General features: G+C 37.5%; 1 protein-coding gene across 7 annotated transcripts in view; it reads left to right on the top strand.

Moving 5' to 3' along the window:
* CNTN5 (contactin 5) overlaps positions 1-21,928 on the top strand; it is a 679,382-nt gene that overhangs the window by 479,802 nt on the left and 177,652 nt on the right. For all 7 annotated transcript variants that reach the window (XM_049823513.1, XM_049823512.1, XM_049823515.1 and 4 more), the window contains one exon: positions 2,015-2,110. In XM_049823513.1, coding sequence (XP_049679470.1) covers positions 2,015-2,110 — 96 coding nt within the window. The remainder of the gene's footprint in view (positions 1-2,014; positions 2,111-21,928) is intronic.

The following is a 21,928-nucleotide window of genomic DNA, read 5'->3' as shown; positions in this document are numbered from 1 at the left end:
GGGGTCCCACCCACGGGAGACAGTCCTCCATGAACTGCTCCAATGTGGGCCATTCCCACGGGCTGCAGTTCTTCACGAGCTGCTCCAGCGTGGGTCCCTTCCCCGGGCTGCAGTCCTTCAGGCACAGACTGCTCCAGCGTGGGTCCCCCACGGGGTCACAAGTCCTGCCAGAAAACCTGCTCCAGCGTGGGCTCCTCTCTCCACAGGGCCACAGGTCCTGCCAGGAGCCTGCTCCAGCACGGGCTTCCCACGGGGTCCCAGCCTGCTTCGGGCACCCCCGTGCTCCGGCATGGGGTCCTCCCTGGGCTGCAGGTGGAGATCTGCTCCCCCGTGGAGCTCCCTGGGCTGCAGGGGGACAGCCTGCCTCACCAGGGTCTTCATCCCCACGGGCTGCAGGGGAATCTCTGCTCCGGCGCCTGGAGCATCTCCTCCCCTCCTGCTGCACTGACCTGGGGGGCTGCAGGCTTGTTTCTTTTACATGTTCTCACTCCTCTCTCTGGCGGCTGTTTCTCCCTATCCCAACGTTTTTTTTCCTTCTTAAAAATGTTATCACAGAGGCGTTACCACTATCACTGATTGGCTCGGCCTTGGCCGCCGGCGGGTCCGTCTTAGAGCCGGCTGGTATGGGCTCGCTCTCGAACACGGGGGAAGCTTCCAGCAGCTTCTTACAGAAGCCACCCCTGTAACCGCCCCCCCCCTCCCCCCCCCCCCCACCAAAACCTTGCCACACAAAACCAATACAGAAATCCATCAAAGACCAACTTGTATTACTTTTGAAAGTCATTGAACTTCAGGTTTATGCACTGCTAGGCATGGAGCAAGATGTTTAGCATCTGACAGAGACCTGTCAGCTGAGTGCAGTTAGAAAGTAATAATTCCACTCAACTTACTCAAACTGTTCAGCGCTGTCTGGCTCATACCAGCACCTTGGTCTGTGCACAGAAATGAACAGGTACAACTAGAGGTCATGGAATGTCAATGACAGATGCTCCCACTGGCCCTATCTATTCATATTTTGGATCCTCATTTAATGCCCGCTGAAGCTTCAGCATCCTTTTCAAAGATGTTTTTGGGTACCCATATTGCAGCTTTCTGCACCTTCATCCACATCAGAAATAAAAGTCTCTAGAAAAACCCTGGGTGAATAGAGGCTTTGAATGGCATTGCTGGCACTGGGGAATGGATGAAGGCACCAGTCTGATGGCAGAACTGAGTTGTCATATCTCTTCTGCTACAGATACGCATGCTAGAGCATAGATATCCCCCTCAAATGTGAATCCAGATCCAGCGTTCCCTGTGGTAAATGGAGTAATCGGATCTTCTGGTTGAGAGGCTTTATAAATAAACACAATGACCTGTTCATAGCAGCACCCTACAGCCTCATTCAAAAGTTTTTGTACAAAAAGTGAAATGTTCCTTATTCCCCTGCTGGAGGGAACCTTTTGGAGGGAAAATATGTTTACCCACAACTTGATTGTGTTTATAATACCACAGACATTGGAAGGAAAGTATTTTAAAAGAGTGAATTAGCTACAGACCAGGTTTGGTTTTAGAACCAATGAGGCTGGTTTTCCCGTCTTCTCATCACAACATTCTGTGCGCTGTCTAGATGTTAGCAATATCATCAGTCTGGATGTTAGCCAAGGTGTTCTCTCCACGTTTATTTCTTTTTTTCACTGCTTATGAATCACTTCTGCTGGTGAAAAAAAACAAGCAGGATATGGCAAAAAGAAATAAAAGCACTATTAAATGTTTTTTGTAAATGGTATATAATTTGTCTGCTGCTTTTCCTCTGATACTGTATCCAAGTGCACTATAAAGAGTAATAAAATGCTGATGCAACATGGAATTTTTTGTAATGGAAATAGATTTATTTTTAAAGGCCCTCCTATTATAGATTAAGGTATGAAAAAAGGAACTGTCAGCTTTACAAGAGGAAATAAAATGTAAGTCACAGTAGCCACAAAATTTTAAATCTTTGGTATGTAACTAAAATGCTTCGTTCTTTTGATAGATCTGGGGAATTTTAGCGGTCGGACAAGAAGTGCTGTCTCTGTACGTGAAGGTCAAGGAGTTGTTCTGATGTGCTCCCCTCCACTTCATTCACCAGGTACGGTAGGCTGCAGGTTGCATGTACGCTGGTCTTTTATAGTTTGCTTATTATTGGATGCTCAGTATTTTAGATACAACATGTATTTGAATGCAGAACTTCAAAAATGAAATATCCACCCTTCTGCTGACAGTTTTTGGAGTACCAAAGGAGTAATTAAAGCTTGTATACTGCAAATGCCACTGAATAGCAGCAGAATTTCTGTTACAAGATTGCCTTATTCCCAGTATAAAACTTGAACGTAACAATAGTCTCTGTGCCACCAGTGGTGAATATGCTGCCTTGAGGTCACAGAAGATTTCTTTTAGAGTTTAGAAGCCTTCAGAAAGTGTTCCAAATGTCAGTGTCATGATACTGTTGTTGAATACAAATTGTCTTTTTTTTTTGTCAGTAGTACAGCCATGATTTTCATTGCTTCCTCTTGCTGTATAGCTTAGTTTCCAGTACAACTGCATCATTGCTAGAAGTCAGAAATATCATAAAACCCATGAAATGCCTGTGGATTCCCAAATGAAAGTGTAGATATTCTGGAGAGGTTACATTTTTGCTTTTCAAATTGGCACTCCCGCAATGTCTGCAGATAGCTAAGTATGTCTTTATATTTGCATATCATGTAACACCTGGAGACACAATGCTAGACAGAATAACTTGTTTTTCAGTAGATGCAGTATAGCCTATCGTTTCCCTCTTTGGGAAAGAAGGTCTGTACTGAGGGGATTTTTTCTTCCTCCAAATTTGAGCCCTGGAAAAAACTCATGTTGCAGATGGAAGAGCTGCAGAAAAGAAAATCTCTGAGTTTCTGTTAGAGAAATGTGTTCAGTTTCTATGTATTCTAGAATGATTGTTATTACTGTATTACAATTATCAATGTAATTAACACCTGTTATCTTCTAGCCATCTCTGCTTTTCTCTCTTCTGAGTACATTCTTTTGTTATAGTTGCCTTTATAATCTATTTCTGAGTTCAACACTACAGTCTTTATGTGATGAAATTGAGTGTGTGATGTTAAGGCTTGATGATGATAAGTAAACTGAAAGAGAAAAGATGTAGGCAGAAAAAGTGAGAGATAGTTTCAACACCACAGCTGAATTTTATTTCCCCAAACAAACTGGGTGTGTAAGGAGGATAGATGGGTATTAGTAGGGAAGTAGTCATACACCTTTTAACAGCTGTCATTCCAAAAAATGCACCTTCTATGTCATCAAATTGTTTATAAATTTTTCCCTAAAACGATGCTTTTAAACTTACATTTAGACAGATTCCAATGCAGTGTTCTACTGTAACACACACATTGCCTTTGATGGTGAAAAACAAATATCTTTCATTTTCATCAATGGACTAGCAAAACTCCTGCTGTGGAAACTACTGTGCTCACAGACAGGATTCAGTTGGTTTAGTTTATATTGTTTGAGCACCGGTATGCTATGCCAGCAGGAAAATTACTTCCAGAAAAATATTTTGAGCCCCTGTTGGCATAATTTTGTCACCATAGCTATGCCAGGAAAGGTTCTGCAGTGTAGAGCAGTAATCACTGAAAGCAGAAAAAGTGCATTGATATGCAGATGTAAACAATCTCATGTGAATGGGAAGGAGACTTGACCTTCCTTTCTTTTGGTCATCATGTTATACAGAACAACATGCAATTTCCCTCCAGCTCCCTGCTTGCAAAATATTGAGGAGCTGTAAGTCCTTGTGGTACTGCAATGGGACTGCAAGTGGTATTAGTACAGTGGCTGGAGTCTTCTGGGAAAGCAGGGATCTACCTCCATGGGCCTTCCAAAAAATTCTGCATCTGGTGATATTTCAACAGTAAATCATTCCACAAAACTATGACAATAAGGTACAAGACATTAATGAAAGACGACTGCCAGATCAGAGTCAGTTTGTGAAAAATAATTTTGGACAAAAGCAGAACTTTAAGGAGGATTGTGTGAATTCAATTCTGAAATTAAACAGATAATATGAAACTTCTCTTGCAGCTACAAAAACACTTTTGCAGAGTAGAGGAACTTCAAAGATTTGTGTTCAGGAACATCTAAAACACAGTTGGTTGGGGTTTTTTTGGGTTTTGTTTTTCTTTTTTTTAAGCATTCAGTTTCTGGATGCTCCATTTTAGTTTCTGTGTCTGATTTGCAAAGATGGTATTGTCTTCTAAATACTCCTAAGAAATTATGACCTTTAAAATCACCTGGGAGACAAACTTTCAAGTGAATTCTAAGCTATTGTAGTGTGTAGTAGATAAATCTAAGCTAAAGACTACTTAAAGCATGTTTGAGATGTGTAAACATCTAACATTAACAAGACCATGAGTTATGGGGGTGTTTTTGATGACAGAGATTTTTTTTGTGGATGAACACCACAAGCTCCGCTATGTTGATTTATTCACATTGATCAGCACCTTTGGAAATAATTTTCACTTGCTTATCCCAGGAGATAAATCTATGATACAATATCAAACCTAATCATTCTCCACAACCTCGTAAACAATTTGTCCTTCAACAGAATCCCATTCCTCAATCTCTAAAGTCAATAACTACTTATAAACTTGCCTAAGAATTTCAGGATTGAGCTTTTTTAGAAAATGACAATATCATTGTGGGAAAAGAAAGATCCCTTAGTGAAAGAACACCATATTAAAAGAGATATAGGTTTATTAACATGTTTTCAAATAAAAGATAAAGTAGATACTTTTGATTGAATAATACCTATATTCCATTCTTACAGAACACAACTCTAGAAAAATCTCAGTCTTTATAAAGTACCACTGACTGAAAAAATACAAAAATAATTTCTTTTGACAAGAATTTAATCAGAAAACAAGTTGCATATGTATACAGACCTGATTTCTGTTTATTAATGTTGTGATATATTATCAAAAGGTAATGCAATAAACAAACAAACACAAACTTGTGATATATATAGATAATTCTTGTAAGTTTTCATTAGGTTGTTGTCCAAATATTTTACAGAGGAAATAAGGGGGGGAGGGGGAGTGCACTTGAAATATATTCAGAATATTTGCAGTGTGAATTCAGGTAAGAGAATTATTTCTTGGGTTTAATAAATGAGTTTGTTAAGTTATTGTCATCCTTGCTAAGAAATAGCTGAGCTGCAAAATGAGGGAGGTTTTTGGGAGAGATGCTACCCTTTCTTTCAGAACGGTGAAGGAAAATACATTCAATGAAAAGAATTTTGTGCAGATTCCTTATGACAAACAGCCACCAGCACATTCTCACCTCCTGCTTTTCCTGGACCATCACTCCAAAAAAATGCTTCCTGTGATTTCATTGGGAGTCCTGTATCATTTTAATGTGTCTATTCTAGAAGCTTTTCTACTAATACTGTTTTGTTGCAAATCCTTAAGTTGTCCCTTGTGAAATATATTAATCGTCGATAACTTGATCATCCATAAACATAACATTTGATTATTCCTCACCCCACATTAGCTTTTTTTCTCCAAGATGGGTTTCCTAGACAGTTAACTCTTAGGCAGCCTTGCTAAATGAGAGGTTCATTCATTACTAACTGCTTAAACAAGTTTTTGTTGATGTCTCCATTTTAAAAGGCCTCTACTGCTTTTTCCCATAAACAGGATTATGGCTTTTCGTTGTGGTATTCTAAAGGATGTAAATATAGGGTTTTATTCATTCATTTAATCATCTTAATTACAAGGTTTACCATAGAGAGATTAAAATTGAATGGAAAATTTCATCCAGATTTACATGTTTCCCTCAGAATTAATACTTTCAGCTAAGCTTTTTAAGGCTTTTATTCAAAGCTTTCAGTATGAGCTTAATAGAGAACGACGATTCCCATTGTTGGAATGAGAACAGCATTGATACGTGCAGGGGAAGGCAGATGCATGCTGCCTCCCGCCTCAAAGGGACGCTGCCGTCTGGAAGAAGCACTGCTACATAATCTTTCCACAGCATGTAACATCTGTACAGATGTTAAACTATAACTGTTTTTTCTCTCTTTCTAAAGGACAAAGCTGATCTTACCCAGTTTGGAAACTGTGCTATAGGCTGCATCTTTTATGCCTCCCCTTTAGTGTTATAAAGCTGTAGTTTTCATGAAAAATTCTTCACCGAAGATGATTAATGCCAGTGCTATAGGGATCACAGTCCTTCCCACGCATCTTCCAGATGTCTGCATAGTGTGTTGCTAAACTGACAAGCTGCTAAAATACAACTCCTTCTACCAGTTTTCAGGAGGCTTTGTCCTATTCTTCTATTTCCTACACAGCTGTCCTAGTCCCCATATTAAATGGCGAAAGTCATGTCAAATAATGTTTTTTTAAGTTGTTTTCAGCTCCTGTTTGTGTGTACTTTGGACATACACAGAAAACCACTTTAGAAGTAAACACAAACCAATCACTTCTCGCTGCTCAGGGTCTGCAAAAGGAATCTGAAGGCTGCGTTTGCATTAAAACTGCAGCTTTGGGGTGCAGCTCCGCTACAAGTAGGAAACCAAGTCCAACTGAAGCGCAGTAGCTCTCTAGTTAGAACTCCGCTGGTTAGGCCCTTACTGCACAAATTATACATAGAAATAACGAGACAGGCTCTAAATGACCTCATTCAGGTACAGAATTGTTAGGAGTAGACTTCTCCAGGCAAATCAGTTATGATAACAAGATTGTTATATTTGGGCTAGCCTGCCCTCAGTATGCTCATTAACTTGTTTACAGGCAATTGGCTCAGGTATCTGCATGCAGGACGCAGCAAATTCTGTTTTGAAGGCATCCATGCACCCTCTGGCTCTCCATTTACTAAGCTGGCTTTTGTGAATCCAATTCACAGGTGTCTAACTTTATGTATATGAAGGCCACAAGGTTATCTTAAGGCTGTGTATTCAATCCCAGGATCTAGGCACCTAAGAGTGGCATTTCAGTGCACATTAGAGAACTTCCATATTTACATAGACTTACCCATTACAGTTTCTTCAAAATCATAGGAAGCCTGCATGAACTTAGATCTGTGAATCTCCATCTCTCTCTAGACGTGACTGGATGCTACTTCATCTTGTTAACCTGTTACTTCAGGGGAGATTTCTTCCTGACCTTGATTTGTGATATCAATATAGTTCTGTATGTATTAAAAAGTAAAGTAATATCCAGGTTTTTTCTGTGATATATTTTTTTCAAATCTGGCTTTTCCAATCAACTTTGGCAAATAAATTCATATAATTTGCTTCCAGGAGAAAGCAATGTATAGGTGAAAGTCACATTTCTCCTCTCATCTTGAGAACAAGGAGGACCATTTTGCTGGTTCCTATCAAAGCACTGGCCACTCACAGGTTTCCTAAAACAACAGCTGGACAGGTCATGCCTCCAGCCATGACTCTCCCCTAAGCTAAGCAGAACTTATTCATCAGTCAGTACCTTCTACTAGTAGTCTGTAGAGGTGAATGTGTATGAAACTGGTGGTGGCAAATGGAACATTTCACATTCGCTGGACATAACTATCACCTCCTCCTAACTTCTAGGCTTGCTGGGAAGGTAGAACTGTCCAATACCCTGATGCTTCTCCTTCTACTAACAAAAGTGAGAGTTAGAAGAACACTGAAGTTTGGAGTTTGTTTGGTTTGTTTTTGTTTTTTTTTTTTTTTTCCTTAAGACTTATATTAATGTAAAAATGGAAGCCAAATATGTGTCCTAGACTTAACAAACAGTTGACTTGTAGTAAGGGTATCTATACGAAGACATACAGGACACCCATCTTAATTTTATTTCTTTTGTAATGTCATGCCATAGTTTGTTCTTCACTCATTCTAATTCATTGTGGGAGCATGATGCTGAGTAACAAAAACAGGCCACTTAAGTAACAGTATTAGAAAATGATTGCTAACTGTACAGCACAGAAAAGTTTCTTTAATAAGCCCTTAATATGTCATACATAGAGGACAAGATGGCACAACTTCTCTATCACTTCTTTACATGTCCATAACATATAAATGATCATAATGTACATATAAAGTATTTTAAAAGCACTGTTCTGAGAGCCACATGTATCAGCTGAATGAGTGAGTTAGCTATCATGAGTTGAAGGGTTCCTGTACTTCACCCTTAGGCTTTACTATATTTGTGTGTTTATTTGACTTTTACTGGATGCTAACAAAGCTTGAATTTGCTTTTCAATAATGGGAGAAAAAATAGTGTTAGAAGAGAGGTTCACAGTCCCTTAAACTCTATGTTTCTGTCCTAATTCTGGATTAATTCCATAGGGTCATCTCATCTCTTCACCCACATTTTTCCCTGGAAGAATCATAAAGGTGTTTCCCTCTTGCATCCCCTACTTTATCACTTTTACTAGACTGCTTTTGAAACTTTCTTGTCTAGTAATGCTAATTCCCGTGTGTGTTATCATTAAACAGAATGTCCACGGCCACTGACAAAGCTCAATATAGAAATCTGTGCAACTGATTGATGACTCTGCCTGTAGTTTTCATTATGAAATGAACAAACACAATTAACTTCTTTTTTTTTTTTTTTTTTCCTGTGGTCTTTTCATTACTCAATACATGACCAGTAATTTTGCTGCTGACTTCCCTGAAGCACTTTATAGGGTTTCCTTCCTCAATCATGTTGAAGGCATGCATCTGAGGATATGAACTTTAAGAGTTTGGCTATGATAGAATTTTCTATAAGGTAGCATTGTAACAAGCTATGTTTGCCAATGAGGAGTTACTCCCAGTCTTTCGGCAATGGGTTGCTATTATATTTTAATTAGATTTTAATGATCTGCATGTGCCCCAAATTCTAGGCAAAGTCTGTATAGTAAGCATATGGATAAATATTTATTATCGATTGAAACTTTCTTGACATAGAAGTTTAGATTTTCTCTTATTTTTATTTTTTTAAATAATTTGAAAAGTAATACATGAACAGAAATAAGTTATTGGTCCAACTGTAGTAAATTCTCCCAAAGAACTTGTAATTTGGTATTTTTTTAAGAAAAACTTTTTCAAATGTTGTCACTGTTGATAAATCATGCCCACCCCCTTAAAAACACTAATAATTCTTTCAAAAAATATTTTGTTACACTAGAAACTGAAAGTTTAATGTCCCTAGACCCATCGGATCACTCACTGGAGCTCTTCTTCCTCTCAGGGACTATGAAAATGTAGTGAGAGAAAGCTGGCTGACCTTGGCCAATTAAGGCAGTGCACAAAATTGGATGAAGGGGCAGCCCTGACAGGGCTCTGCTTAAGGGACGTGTGCTGTAGTTTCACAGCCACACTATTGTCAACAAATATTACCCCAGCTGCCAGTTAGGAGAATCAAAGTGAAAGGAGATACCAGGAGAAGAGGGAGGAAGCACAGGAGATTAATTAATTTAAAAAATGTGTTGAGTATGTTGGCCCTCAGGCTGGTGCTCTTCTGCCAGGCGCCAGCCGTATGTGGCTGTTTGTCTACAGCTTGACAAATGGGACAATAATGATGAAAAGTTTCTGCAGTGGGCAAGATCCTCTTCCCTAGAGACAAGTTACTAGCCTGTTACTGAGATGTCCCAACAAATTAGACATAACTATCAGGAACCCCTCAGTCTAGTGATTAAACATGACAGCATTGTCCTGCTAAGTTTAACAGAAATGTACGTTCACGTTAGCACAACCACATTTCTGCAACTAACATTGTAAAGGTACCAATTAAAGTAGGAAACAGCGTTGCAAAAACTTTTTCTGTGGCACAGGCTATATAACTTCTAAAATAGCAGAAGCCCAACATTAATAGATCTAGGATTGGAGTAGCATACAACAGTACAGTCACAGATGTGCACAGCCCTCGCAAAATTGACCCTCTCATAACAACATTCCTATTAGAATCCATTTGCTATGTAGTTGTGATGTTTTACTAAGCTGGTGGCTGGAATAATACCATTTTACAAACATGTCAGTTAGTTAAATGTCAGAAAGCCCATTTTGTTTAAGACAGAAAATTCCTAATTAATCCCAATTACCTCTCCACTTCATACCACAGAAAAGAATAGAGTGAGAGTGCATGTTAATCAATGTGACTAAGGAGAAGCAGCCAGAAATACAATGCTGATCAGACAGCTGAAATAAGACGAAACATAAGAAGGAGGAAGAGGTGAAAAATGATTCATTTCTAAGGGTCTGGAGTCTAGCTTTTTCTCTCCATTACCATTATGGGGAAAACTTAAAGGATTAAAAAAAGGGTGAAAACAGTGGAGTTTTCAGAAAATGCAACTCTTCCCAGACTAGGCATGACTAACTGAACTCAATGGTGACTCTGGTAGAGATGACTCCTGAAAATGTTAGGAGGTCAGTCTTGATTCAGAATGAGAAAGCTTTGGACTGAACTGATCTGAGATCTATAAGATTCCATTAACAAGTTTCCCTATGTAATAAAGTCAGTTATTCCTTATTTTGTAAGTACGATATGAAAGTGAACTTACAACCATTTGAAGTGATACAATGCTTAATGAAACATAGATTTTCATATAGCCGTATTTGATCAGTTCAGGAAGATTGTTTCAAATAAATGAAGCCGTATAAAACGAATTCTAGTTGGGATATCTAGTTTTCATTTTTCTTTTTCAAAGGGGAGACTAGAAATTGTTTAGAAATACATATCTGGGTGCATTTATGTTCTTTTTTCTTACCTAATACAATTGTAATTGGCATGAAGGTAATTATAACTTACTTAACAGTAAATATGTTAAAGGCAATTGCTTAGATTTTTCAAGGAAAAACGACTGAATAGATATAAGCATAATATAGAGTTCAAACAAAAATCTGAATGATTGCAGCCAAATCCAAACCCCTGTGCAGCAGCACATGTGAGTCCTTTATCTTCTGACAGCAGAAGATGTTTTCCAGAGCAACAGCAGTGGAAAAGTGACTTCTTTTTTTATCACAATGCCATCTTTTTGACAATGTAGTAATGAATACCACACTTAATTCTGATAATTTGATTGCCCACTTTCTCCTCCTCTACTCTGCTCTCATGAGACCCCACCTGCAGTACTGTGTTCAGCTCTGGGGCCCCAAGTGTAACAAGGCCATGGCCCTGTTGGAGTGAGTCCAGAGGAGGGCCTCAAAGATGATCAAAGGGCTGGAGCAGCTCTTCTATGAGGACAGGCTGAGAGAGTTGAGCTCGTTTAGCATGGAGAAAAGAAGGCTCTGAGGAGACCTTATAGCGGCCTTTCAATATGTAAAGGGGACTTACAGGAAAGATGGGGAGGGACTCTTTACCAGGGAGTTTAGTGATAGGACAAGGAGTAATGGCTTGAAACTGAAAGAGGGTAGATTTAGATTAGATGAGGAAGAAGTTCTTCAGTGTGAGGGTGGTGAGGCACTGGAACAGGTTGCCCAGGGAGGGTTTGGCTGCCCCATCCCTGGCAGTGTTCAGGGCCAGGTTGGATGGGGCTTGGAGCAACCTGGTCTAGTGGAAGGTGTCCCTGCCCATGGCAGGGGGGTTGGAACGGGTGATCTTTAAGGTCCCTTCCAACCCAAACCATTCTATGATTCTGTCATTCTATCATCTCCTCTGTTGTCATGTTATGTTCTGATATCATTAAAATCATTGCTGATGACTTCATTAACAAGCTAATACAATTCCTGTTGAGTTTATGCTATTAACCTAGAGTGGAGAATCTGTAACTGGAAAATTTCATTTCTTTTATTGGTTTCTTGAAGCGTTAATTTTCATGGTATTTTCCTCTTTCAATAGTTAAGAAAGTCTTCCATTGGCGACTGCAGGGATAAAAATTCAGGAAGAAGAAGGAGAAAGAAGGATATAGATAATACTGATGAAGGGTTTGTCTCAGTTTGGCTTTTCCTGCAGAACCACAAGATCCTTTAGGAGTTTAGTAAAATACGATGTAGTTTCAATCCCAAAGAATCAATTTTAAGCTCTGCCAAATGCAAGATGGAAGGAAGGAGTGCTACCCATTTTACAGAGGATGATCTACAAAGAAAATTTCAAGAAAAGACTAAAATTGCACTGATTTACAGTCCAGATCTTGTGATTTCATAACATCATGCTTCATGCCTGTTTGAAAAACATAATTAGTCTTCTGAAAACTATACACGTACTCAGGACAGGAGGGAGAATTGCCTGTTATTTTCATTACTTTAATAATGATATTTCTTTTAGGAAAAAAAACCCACCAAACCACAAAAACACAAAACAGGGAGAGTTGGACAAATATCTTCTTTTTCCATGTGATATGTAATATATAATGTGACACATTAGGTGTCACTTTGACTGCTATTGCTAAGGGCTTGAGGAGGAGAGATTATAATCATGGGACACTGCCCTAGGCTGAAAGAAACACAACAGAAGGCTATGCATTATCTCTAAATAACAATTATGTGACAAGTAGAAGATGGATGGAAGCTGTTCGCTGGGTTTCCAGTAGTGCAGAACAATGTGCACAGGGACTCAACAGTGTATTGTCTATATGTAAAAACAGGTAAGAGTTCCAGACTCTACATTGTTAAATTTTAAATGATTGATTGTTGCTGAGGTTATTTGTAGTGATTTATTTATACAACATGGTTGAACAGCATTATCAGCATTCTAGGGCAGTTTGCTAATGTGACATGTATCTTCCTTTTCATCTGCACTTTGAGTTATTTTTTAATTAAGGTGAAAAAAAAAATCTGTCACTGTCATTCTTGATATTTAAAAATTGTCTTTTGGGGACTATAAATTTGGTTTTACGTTATTCTCTGAAGAATATGTTCGCATGTTCCATTGTGTTCAGAAAGATATAATGGCGGATCCATTCCTTGCTGCATTTAAGCCTAGAAAACATACCGAGAAGGAGCTGAGCACTAGACCTTGAACACTCAGGGGATTATGTGATTTATACAGCTAATTTTTTTTTTTAACATTTGAAAATCAAATTCAGAGGGAGGATGAGGGGGTAGCTACCCATCTCTGATGTTCATCTACACAGCTCCCAAGGATTCATTGACCGTTACTTTTTTCCTGTGTGTTTTGGCATTTCTGGTAGATGTACAAAGAGCTGGTGAAGAGAGGAAAGAATAATAGAAATTAAAAGAATTATGTATTAGTGGAGATTTCACTTTAAGTATGGCCTGATTCATGACTGCTGGGAAATCACTTTGTTCCATCTTCTTCAGTTTTCCTATATAAAAGTGATAATAATGGTACTGCCCTTGATTTGAGAACTTAGGATAATAAATACCATATAAGCAAAGGAGCAGGCCCAAGGAAGATCCATCAATCATATCGTGCCATGGCTATGGTGGAATTCACCAAACACTGACCAGCAGATAGACCCAGCAAAAGCCTTTATATTTATATTAAAACACCTAGCACCAAGAGAATATAAAGCAGAGAGGCAGTGGGGCATGTCTTAGAGTTCAATATGCGCAGCCATACAAAGGCAACTCTATGGACTCTGAGTACTCAGGTTTTGCCTATACAACAACTGCATGTATAGAGTGGTGAAGGTTGTTAGAAAAGATTGTGTTTTGAAGTATAAACTAGAACTGCAGTAGCATTTTATTTTCATTTCTACACCCAGAAGCCTGAAATTAAATCTTGTTAAATAAATCTTTCTGCTACTATTAATCCTTCCTGGCATTAGGAATTAGGGTGAATGAGGGATAAAGTGACAAATTTAAGTTGCTTTCTTTCCTGCAAGTACAAAAAGCCAAACTGAAACATATATATAAACTCCTTGAGACACTGATACTCTGATAACTGAACTATCAGTGAGTGTTTTAAGGCAAATTACAGAATTTGCTTAACAGAGCCTCTGTTCCTAAATAAGGAGTGGGAAAAAGCTAGGGATGCAGAGATTTTGCATCTCTCAGCTGAAAAAGAGATAATGACACTCTTGCATTTGGAATAGAGATATTCCACAAATTTGGATGATCATCATCCTATCATTACTTCTTTTTTGTTTGTTTTGTTTTGTTTTGATGAATTTCCTAGTCATGCCTTCAAAATGCATTAATTTATGGGTATCATTGCAGTAGTCATAAAATGAAATTTCCATGTAATGCAGCAGCCTACTTAGGTGCAGGATTGTGGGGTTCACTGCAGGTAACACTGCTGTGGAGTATGACTTTTCATTGTGCTTATCCCTGCAGCAGACTTAAGTAAAAAGTAGACCATGGAAGCGTAACTATCACACCAGAGCCATTAAAATGTAGACAAAATCAAGTATCATAGCATGATCAGAGAACAAGAGAGATGTAAAGTATGAAAGAGAAAAAAAGAGAAAAGAAAATTACTTTAAATTCTGTTCATTGTTTTGCCAGAGAAAATAATTTCTGCATATAAATATTCTATAGTGATGTGTTTTCCCAAGCATTAAAAAATATCCTCATTATTTTCCAGTGCCACACTTTTCATGAGTACAATAGTTAGTTAGTCATTACCACAGAATTCTTGTTCATTCAACTTATTAAGAAATAATCAATCTGTGTTACTATACATCCAAAACATTTCTATCATAAAAAAAGGTTCTAATAATAATAACCTAACCAAATCAAAGTTTACCAGTGACTCATCCTGCACATTTGTCACTGCAAAGTTTTATGTCTCCTGTAAAACAATGATTACAACTGCATAGGATTGTTTTTAAATGTTAAAATGTTCAGCAGTAAAGGACAAAGAATTCCAGAACTGATCCTTTTAATCATTCTTTGCAGTCAGTTATTCCAATTCTTTTTAAACAGCATGTTCTTTTATAAAACATGAATTCTAGGTACATTACAGAAGCTTTGTTGTCTTTGTCGATAAAAAGAACAATAAAAGTATACTGAGTTAGTTTGACTAGATTTATTTTCTTCCAATATTGTTAATTATATCTCACTTTTAAAATTGGCTATTAATCAAGTCTTATATGAGTCATTGAATTATTTCATCTAAGATTGAAGCTGATGAATTTATAATTTGAGTCTTCCTGATTACCCTGTCTAAAGCTGGTACAAAATTACCTCTAATTCTTGTCTTTGGAAACTACTAATCAAAGAATCATAGAATCATTTAGGTTGGAAAAGACCTTTAACGTCATCGGGTCCAACCATTAACCTAACACTGCCAACTCCACCACTAAACCATGTCCTTAAGTGCCACATCTACACGTCTTTTAAATACCTCCAGGGATGGTGACTCCACCACTTCCCTGGGCAGCCTGTTCCAATGCTTCATAACCGCCTCAGTGAAGAATTTTTTCCTAATATCCAATTTAAACTTTCCCTGGCGCAACGTCAGGCCATTTCCTTTCATCCTATCACTTGTCTCTTTGGAGAAGAGACCAGCACCCACCTCACTACAACCCCCTTTCAGGTAGTTGTAGAGCGATAAGGTCTCCCCTCAGCCTCCTTTTCTCCAGGTTAAACAGCCCCAGTTCCCTCAGCCGCTCCTCATAAGACTTGTGCTCCAGGCCCCTCACCAGCTCGGTTGCCCTTCTCTGGACACGCTCCAGCCCCTCCATGTCTTTCTTGTAGTGAGGGGCCCAAAACTGAACACAGGCCTCGAGGTGCGGCCTCACCAGTGCTGAGTACAGGGGAACGATCACCTCCCTGCTCCTGCTGACCTTAGATGTTTCAATAGTTCTATAAAGTCAGTAGTATTGATTAAAAGAGCTGCAATGCTAATGCTTAAATTCTGAATTAAGTTCTTTGGTATCACTTAGACGGTTTATTACTTTTTATCATCCACTTTTTTCTGCTTTTCATAGAAAATAGCATTATAGAGTGACATCTGCATTATCCGGTATATTATAAAACACAGAACATCAGTTTATATGGAGCATTCAGGATTTTTCTACATAAGTATTGATTTCCATTCCTATCTAATAATAGATGAGTATCAATAGTAAAGCTTTTGTTAGATTATTTCATTTACTTCCAAAAGATTATTAAAACATCCCCCCCCCGCAAGCTTAAAGGTGGGACCATAGTCAGGCTGAGTTTGAGTTCTGCAAAGTTACTGTGACTTAATATTAAACACTGATTTTGTAAGCAATAAGGTGATAACGAGGTGTTAAGAAACAGCCAATACAGATTTGTCAAGAACAAATCATATAAATTTTTTTTTTTTTTTTTTCTTTAAAAATGTGAGTGCCCTAGTGGAAAGGAAGGCATATTTAGCATTTTTTTGAATGACTCCTAGCTGCAAGAAGTTACAATTAATGCAGAGCACAGAATCAGAATCCAAAAGGATCAGTACATTGAGAAATTACTTGCAGTGAGTAACACAAAATTCAGCAAAATGAAGATTATTTACCAAAGATCAAATTTACAGATAGAATAAAGGGAAATAAGTGATTAAACAGCATTCTTCCTTAGAAAAATACTGCTATTACAGAAAATGGAATACTTAGTAGAACGGAAAATTGCATACTTCAGTTCTCAGACATACTAAGACGACTACTACCTTAATTATCAATAGTGTTAATGTCTCAAATAGAATACCATGTCCAGCTTTAGGTCCTACATATTAAGATATAGGAAAGCAGTAGAGATGACAAGAATAAAACTAAGTAAAGGAGTTGAAACCATGACTTCTAAGAAAAAGTTGAATAGATTTGGCTGATCTAGCCTCAAACCCAGAAGCCTGATATACACAAGGATAATGATCTTTCATTGTAACTGTAAAAGTTTAATGTAGGTCATCAATAAAGTGGTTTCAATACTTTCAATGTGATAAGTTGAATAAATAATAAACAGTATAGGGGAAAAAAAAGGAATTACACACAAATATTAATGAAAACTCTCTAATTATTAACTGAGTAATAAAATAGATTATTCTGAAGATCTAAATTTACGAATATAACTCACTGGACATTTTTAAAGACTGGGCTGAGAATATCTGATCTTGCCTGAGGGCAAAAGAAGGGCCTGAAGAACATGTGTTTTTGAGTTCCTTTTGATCACAATATTTTGATTCTTTCTGGAACAGATTTATTTATTTATTTTTTTTATATGAAAATCATGCCAGTTACAATCAAATATACGCAATAATTTAGCATCCTTTCCCAGAAGCCGTATTTTTGTTGAATGCTGTGTGGTCTTTTTAAAGAGCAAATGTATGAGAAAGAGCTTTCATCGATCTTTACATGTTTCAATGACTGGATACATTTCATACATGTCAAATGTACAAATGAGACTATATTGGCTGTGTGCACTGGTAACGTCAATATAATATTTGTATCCTCCAGTACAAGATCAGTCCTGACAGTATACTTACCTTTTCTACCACATTTTTAGATATTGGTTCTGTGAATGGTTATAAGAAAGAAAATATTTGAAGATTTATCACTGTAATTAAATCCGAACAAAGACAAATATGTGATTGGTAGAATTGTGTTTCAGGTAACTGAGCAGTAGATACAGAGCCCCCAGAGCAGAAAAAAAAAGCAATTTCATTGCTAGCTGATAAATTGACAATATCTGTTTGCTCTTTGTGGTTGCGTTACAATGCAACAAATAAATTACCTTCATTAAATATTTTCTTGGAGGATTAATGAGCATTGATAATAAGCCACAGCAGCACAAAGAAATGCACCAAAATTATTTATCTGGTTGTGGTGGGAGGCTGGAGGAACAACCCGTTGTTATCATTCATCTTGGCTAAAAAGAAGCCTTCCCCCCTCTGAATGTGAAGTGTTCTCCACCATTAGAAAGTGCCGTATATTGCACCCTTATTTTGTGGCTGGTACACAGAATATTCAAACAGCAAGTGTAATGATAAAGGTGAAAACTGGGTGTGAGATAAATACAGTTTAGTATTTTCAGCAGGGAGATTTAGGCATATATTTTTCCTGATACTTTATTTTGTTTAAACAGAATATTTCTGAATGGCAAAGCAAAGCCATCATGCAAATCTCATGGTTTATAGCTATGTATAGTAAATTCAGCCTGTAATCTTGAGTGCAGTTTTTGCTGCTTTTCTTATAAATAAAAAAAAAGAGAAGCAGCAACTTCTTTTGAGTTGCTAAAACTCCCAGATTATCTCAGATTTTGGCTGTCATTAGGCATCAGTACCATTTATTCATCAAGTACTGCCATCTTGTGGAACTGGCGTAATGAGAGGAAATCCTAAACAGGGAAGAGAAATATATTTTCCCAACAGGATACTGGAGAAGTTGGAGTTCCAGCCCCGCCATGGCAGGACATTTGGAACTAGATGAACTTTAAGGTCCCTTCCAACCCAAACCATTCTATGATCTTCCACTGCATCACAAAACAAAAAAAAAAAAAAAAAAAAAGAAAGAAAAAGAAAAAGAAGCAGACTTCTTGTACAAACACCGTAACTCCACATAATTACAATTATGGGACATGTGTTTGCATGCTTTGCCCTAGAATATGCAATATTTAACCATTATAGGGACTGTACATTTAGGTTTTAGGTGGCCTTAAATGAGTTTTATGGCAACTTTCTTGTTATGTCTTCACTTTCCACCCAAATTACTGCTTAGCTCACAGGACTGATGAGAAGGTTGTCCAAAACCCTCATGTTAAAAGGACGAAACAAGCAATTTCTCAGAAGAAAAGCCTTGAAGCAAATCTGGGAAACATTCAGGCACTAACAAACACAGGAGTGAATATTTGGTGCTATCTGAATGCTTCCAGCACAGCTCTCATTACAATACCTAAGGGGTAATTTCTTACTGACCCACAATGACAGAAAGGCTTTTGCATTATCATAGTACTGACATTTTCTGCATCAGACTGATATCTCCAAAAGCACAATACAGCACTAACAAAAATGCTGATAAGTCAGTATTCCAGCTTCATCCATTATGGGAAGTACGTCACATTGTGACAGTTTAGGAATTAGTGTTGTTAAACAGAGAAAATAATAGATCTACAAAAATCATTTAAGAAATTATAGTAAACAAAATTTCACACTATAAATTCTTTTTGGCAGGAGATAGATGCTCTTTTCTCACTACTTTATCACCAAGCAACCCAGATTTTCACCTACATAGCCCACTAGAATGTACTTAATAAAACACAGAAACAAATTGGACTTTCAGAAGGCTTTCCAAATGACCTTCAGAAAACAGATAGAAAGCTCCTTGGAGACATTCCTCTGTAAACAAGGCTGGTCATTCATAAAAGGAAATACCAGTTTTGCAGTTACAGAAATGACTTAAATCGTTTTCACACCAAGTCTTTGTATATAACAGAACTTCCCAGCAGAAGAGCCCTCCAGCCCAAGCCACAGGAGAATGCCAATTTACAACTGCTCCTATAATTCAAAATTTCCCTGTCTTTTTACTCTCTGTTTCTGTTTGTATTGATGAATAGTACCTGCATAAAAGTTTCTTTTGTGTTGGCCGTCAACTGTAATTTCCAGGAAGGGCTCTGCATCATTTTGTGGTTTTGGCATAGGCATCACATTAAAAATAAAATAGATGGGCACAAAAATAAAAAATAAGGTCAGCATATATTCTGTAAAAATACTCTAAACTTCTGTATACTACAGTATTCAAAGTTTCCTATTTTCACTTAAACTTTTTTCCCTATTGAAAGCAAAATGAGAACAGTATGGTGAAACCATTTACTCAGTCTTTTCTCAAAAGGAGATGACTTCAGAAGGTTCATATCTAGAGTAATTACTTTCTGATTTTACAGTTGTAGTTTTATTTAGATTTTGGTAGCACTGACTTTTAGCTTCAAAATCTCTTGAAGGTCATTGTTATTTACCTGTCAGGCTTGAGATGTACCTCTGGAGTTTAGTCTCCTATTAAAAAGTTAAAACAGTGACAGTTGTGCTTTGTGCTTAGGCAAATGACACAGCTTCTAAAATATTTTAACATAAACCATTATAGGAAAATACAGGCTTGAAGCTCTCTAACAACTGCAGTGAGCTGATTACAAATAGGCCTAGTGCATCTGGTGTTAGGCTTCTTGTTCTGAAATTCAAGAAGTTCACTTAGCACTTTACCATTTTGTAAGAATGGGATGTCAGATAATATTTAAATGCAGGCAGGCCTCTCTTCTTGTACTTTACATGTGCTCATATGCTGAACTACTGTGGGTCTTGTGGAATATAACTGTATTCACTGTTGTTTCAGAATATTTTACTGTGCATATACTGTAGATGACACATTTGTCTATAGATAGAAATGTTTTAAATGTTGATTCACCATAATTCTCACTTTATTAGTTATTTCTGTATGTCATTGCAATCATTTGGGTATTCTCTTATTCATGATACTGACAGAAGAAAAAGACAAACCAAAACAAAACCCCAGGTTTTGTACTTGGACAGCCTTCATTAACAATTCTGTGATTTAAGAACCCTAAATTCTAATTTTGCTGGCATACAAACTGGGAACAGTCAGAGCCCCAGAATATGAACAACAATGCGTGTTTCATCCTCTACTATGGCTGGAAATTTAGAAGAGTGAAACATTTGTACAATGGATCAATGTCAAGGTACACCCATTTTCCCATAATTGCAGTCATTCTCTTAACACCCTTTTGTAAAATCACTTCTGCAAAATCATCCATCTATTTCTGTCACCTAAAAACTGTTGGGTCCCCAGATCCCAAGCCAGCTGTGGTTGTTTCTGACTGTTCTGCATAACATGCATGGGAAATTGCAGTTTCTCTGAGATATTTCCACTGAAGCCTATGCAAACTGTATGGACATAACTCTCAAAACTGTATTCAAGAATCTTATGAACTCATTAGCCAGGTCTCATAGGAGAGAAACCTCATAAAGTGTGTAAGGAGCTTTTCACCTGCAAAGAAGGTTCAGAATCCCAGATCAATTCCAGATCTGAGCATTCAGATGCAAAGTCTTCAGGATTTGAAAGTGTATTCCCAGGGTTTTTCTTTTCAGAAATGAAAAAATAGGAGTAACTCCTTCAATGTCAGTGGGCTGACAATGATCAATAAGTAAACTGTTAGCACTTTTGTCTGTGCTTTGGAGTTTGGGCTCCTGGCTGGAATACAGATGCTGTAGGTATGCACAATTAAAAGCATTAACTGTAGCTTAATAGCATAAATGATTTGAGTTTTAGATTTGGCAGAAGTTCTGTTACTTCTTTCTCAGTACCCTATCCCAACACCCATTCATCCATCACTCAATTCTTAACAGCAAAAATCATTTAGAAGGTGATAAAATGACAGTATGCCCCCAGATTCAGCACCAGCAAAGACTAAATATTCTATTTCCTTAAAAGCACAAAAATTTATTACTTGAAATCCGTTCCTTAGGACTAGTTCTAATTAATAAATGAATGATTAACTGCATGTGTTTTTAGGCTACAAATGGAGAAAATTCTATTCTACGTGAACTACCAATGGACCCACAATGATGACTACTTTACATTTGGTTTGAACTACTTTTAAGCCAGAGCAATTAGTGAGACTGATTGCTTTCCATTTGAATTGCTATCAGGTGTCTTCAATTAAAGCCTGTGCATTTGTCTTGAACTTGTATGTTCATCATCACTTTGTAGAATTTTATGCCGCCATGAATCATTTCTGCCAGATAAGACATCTTGGCAAAATACAGCAATGAAATTTTCAGAGAGAAATATTTTGCGTTAATTAGTGTTTTGTCTGAAACGTAACAGAAGAGGAAGGAAATTTTGAACACTTGGAGAGCTCTCTGTGAGCCCTGAATTCCTCAGGGTCCTGTGGAACCACTCAGAATTACAATTAGATTTGAAAAAGGTTTTAAGCAGAAAGTAAATGTATGCAGCTTAATTCCTCGTTTTGCAGAAGTGTTCCCCTACTGTCAGGTAAATATATTTAGTCCTTTAACATAGTGTTTTTGTACTAATGCCATCAGTTTTTCATGAGAAAATTTTCATCTGACATCAAAACTAGATTGAACTTCTT

The sequence above is a fragment of the Accipiter gentilis genome, chromosome 19, assembly GCF_929443795.1.
Source record: "Accipiter gentilis chromosome 19, bAccGen1.1, whole genome shotgun sequence".
NCBI lineage: Eukaryota > Metazoa > Chordata > Aves > Accipitriformes > Accipitridae > Astur > Astur gentilis.
This window is presented reverse-complemented; position numbering and strand designations above follow the sequence as displayed.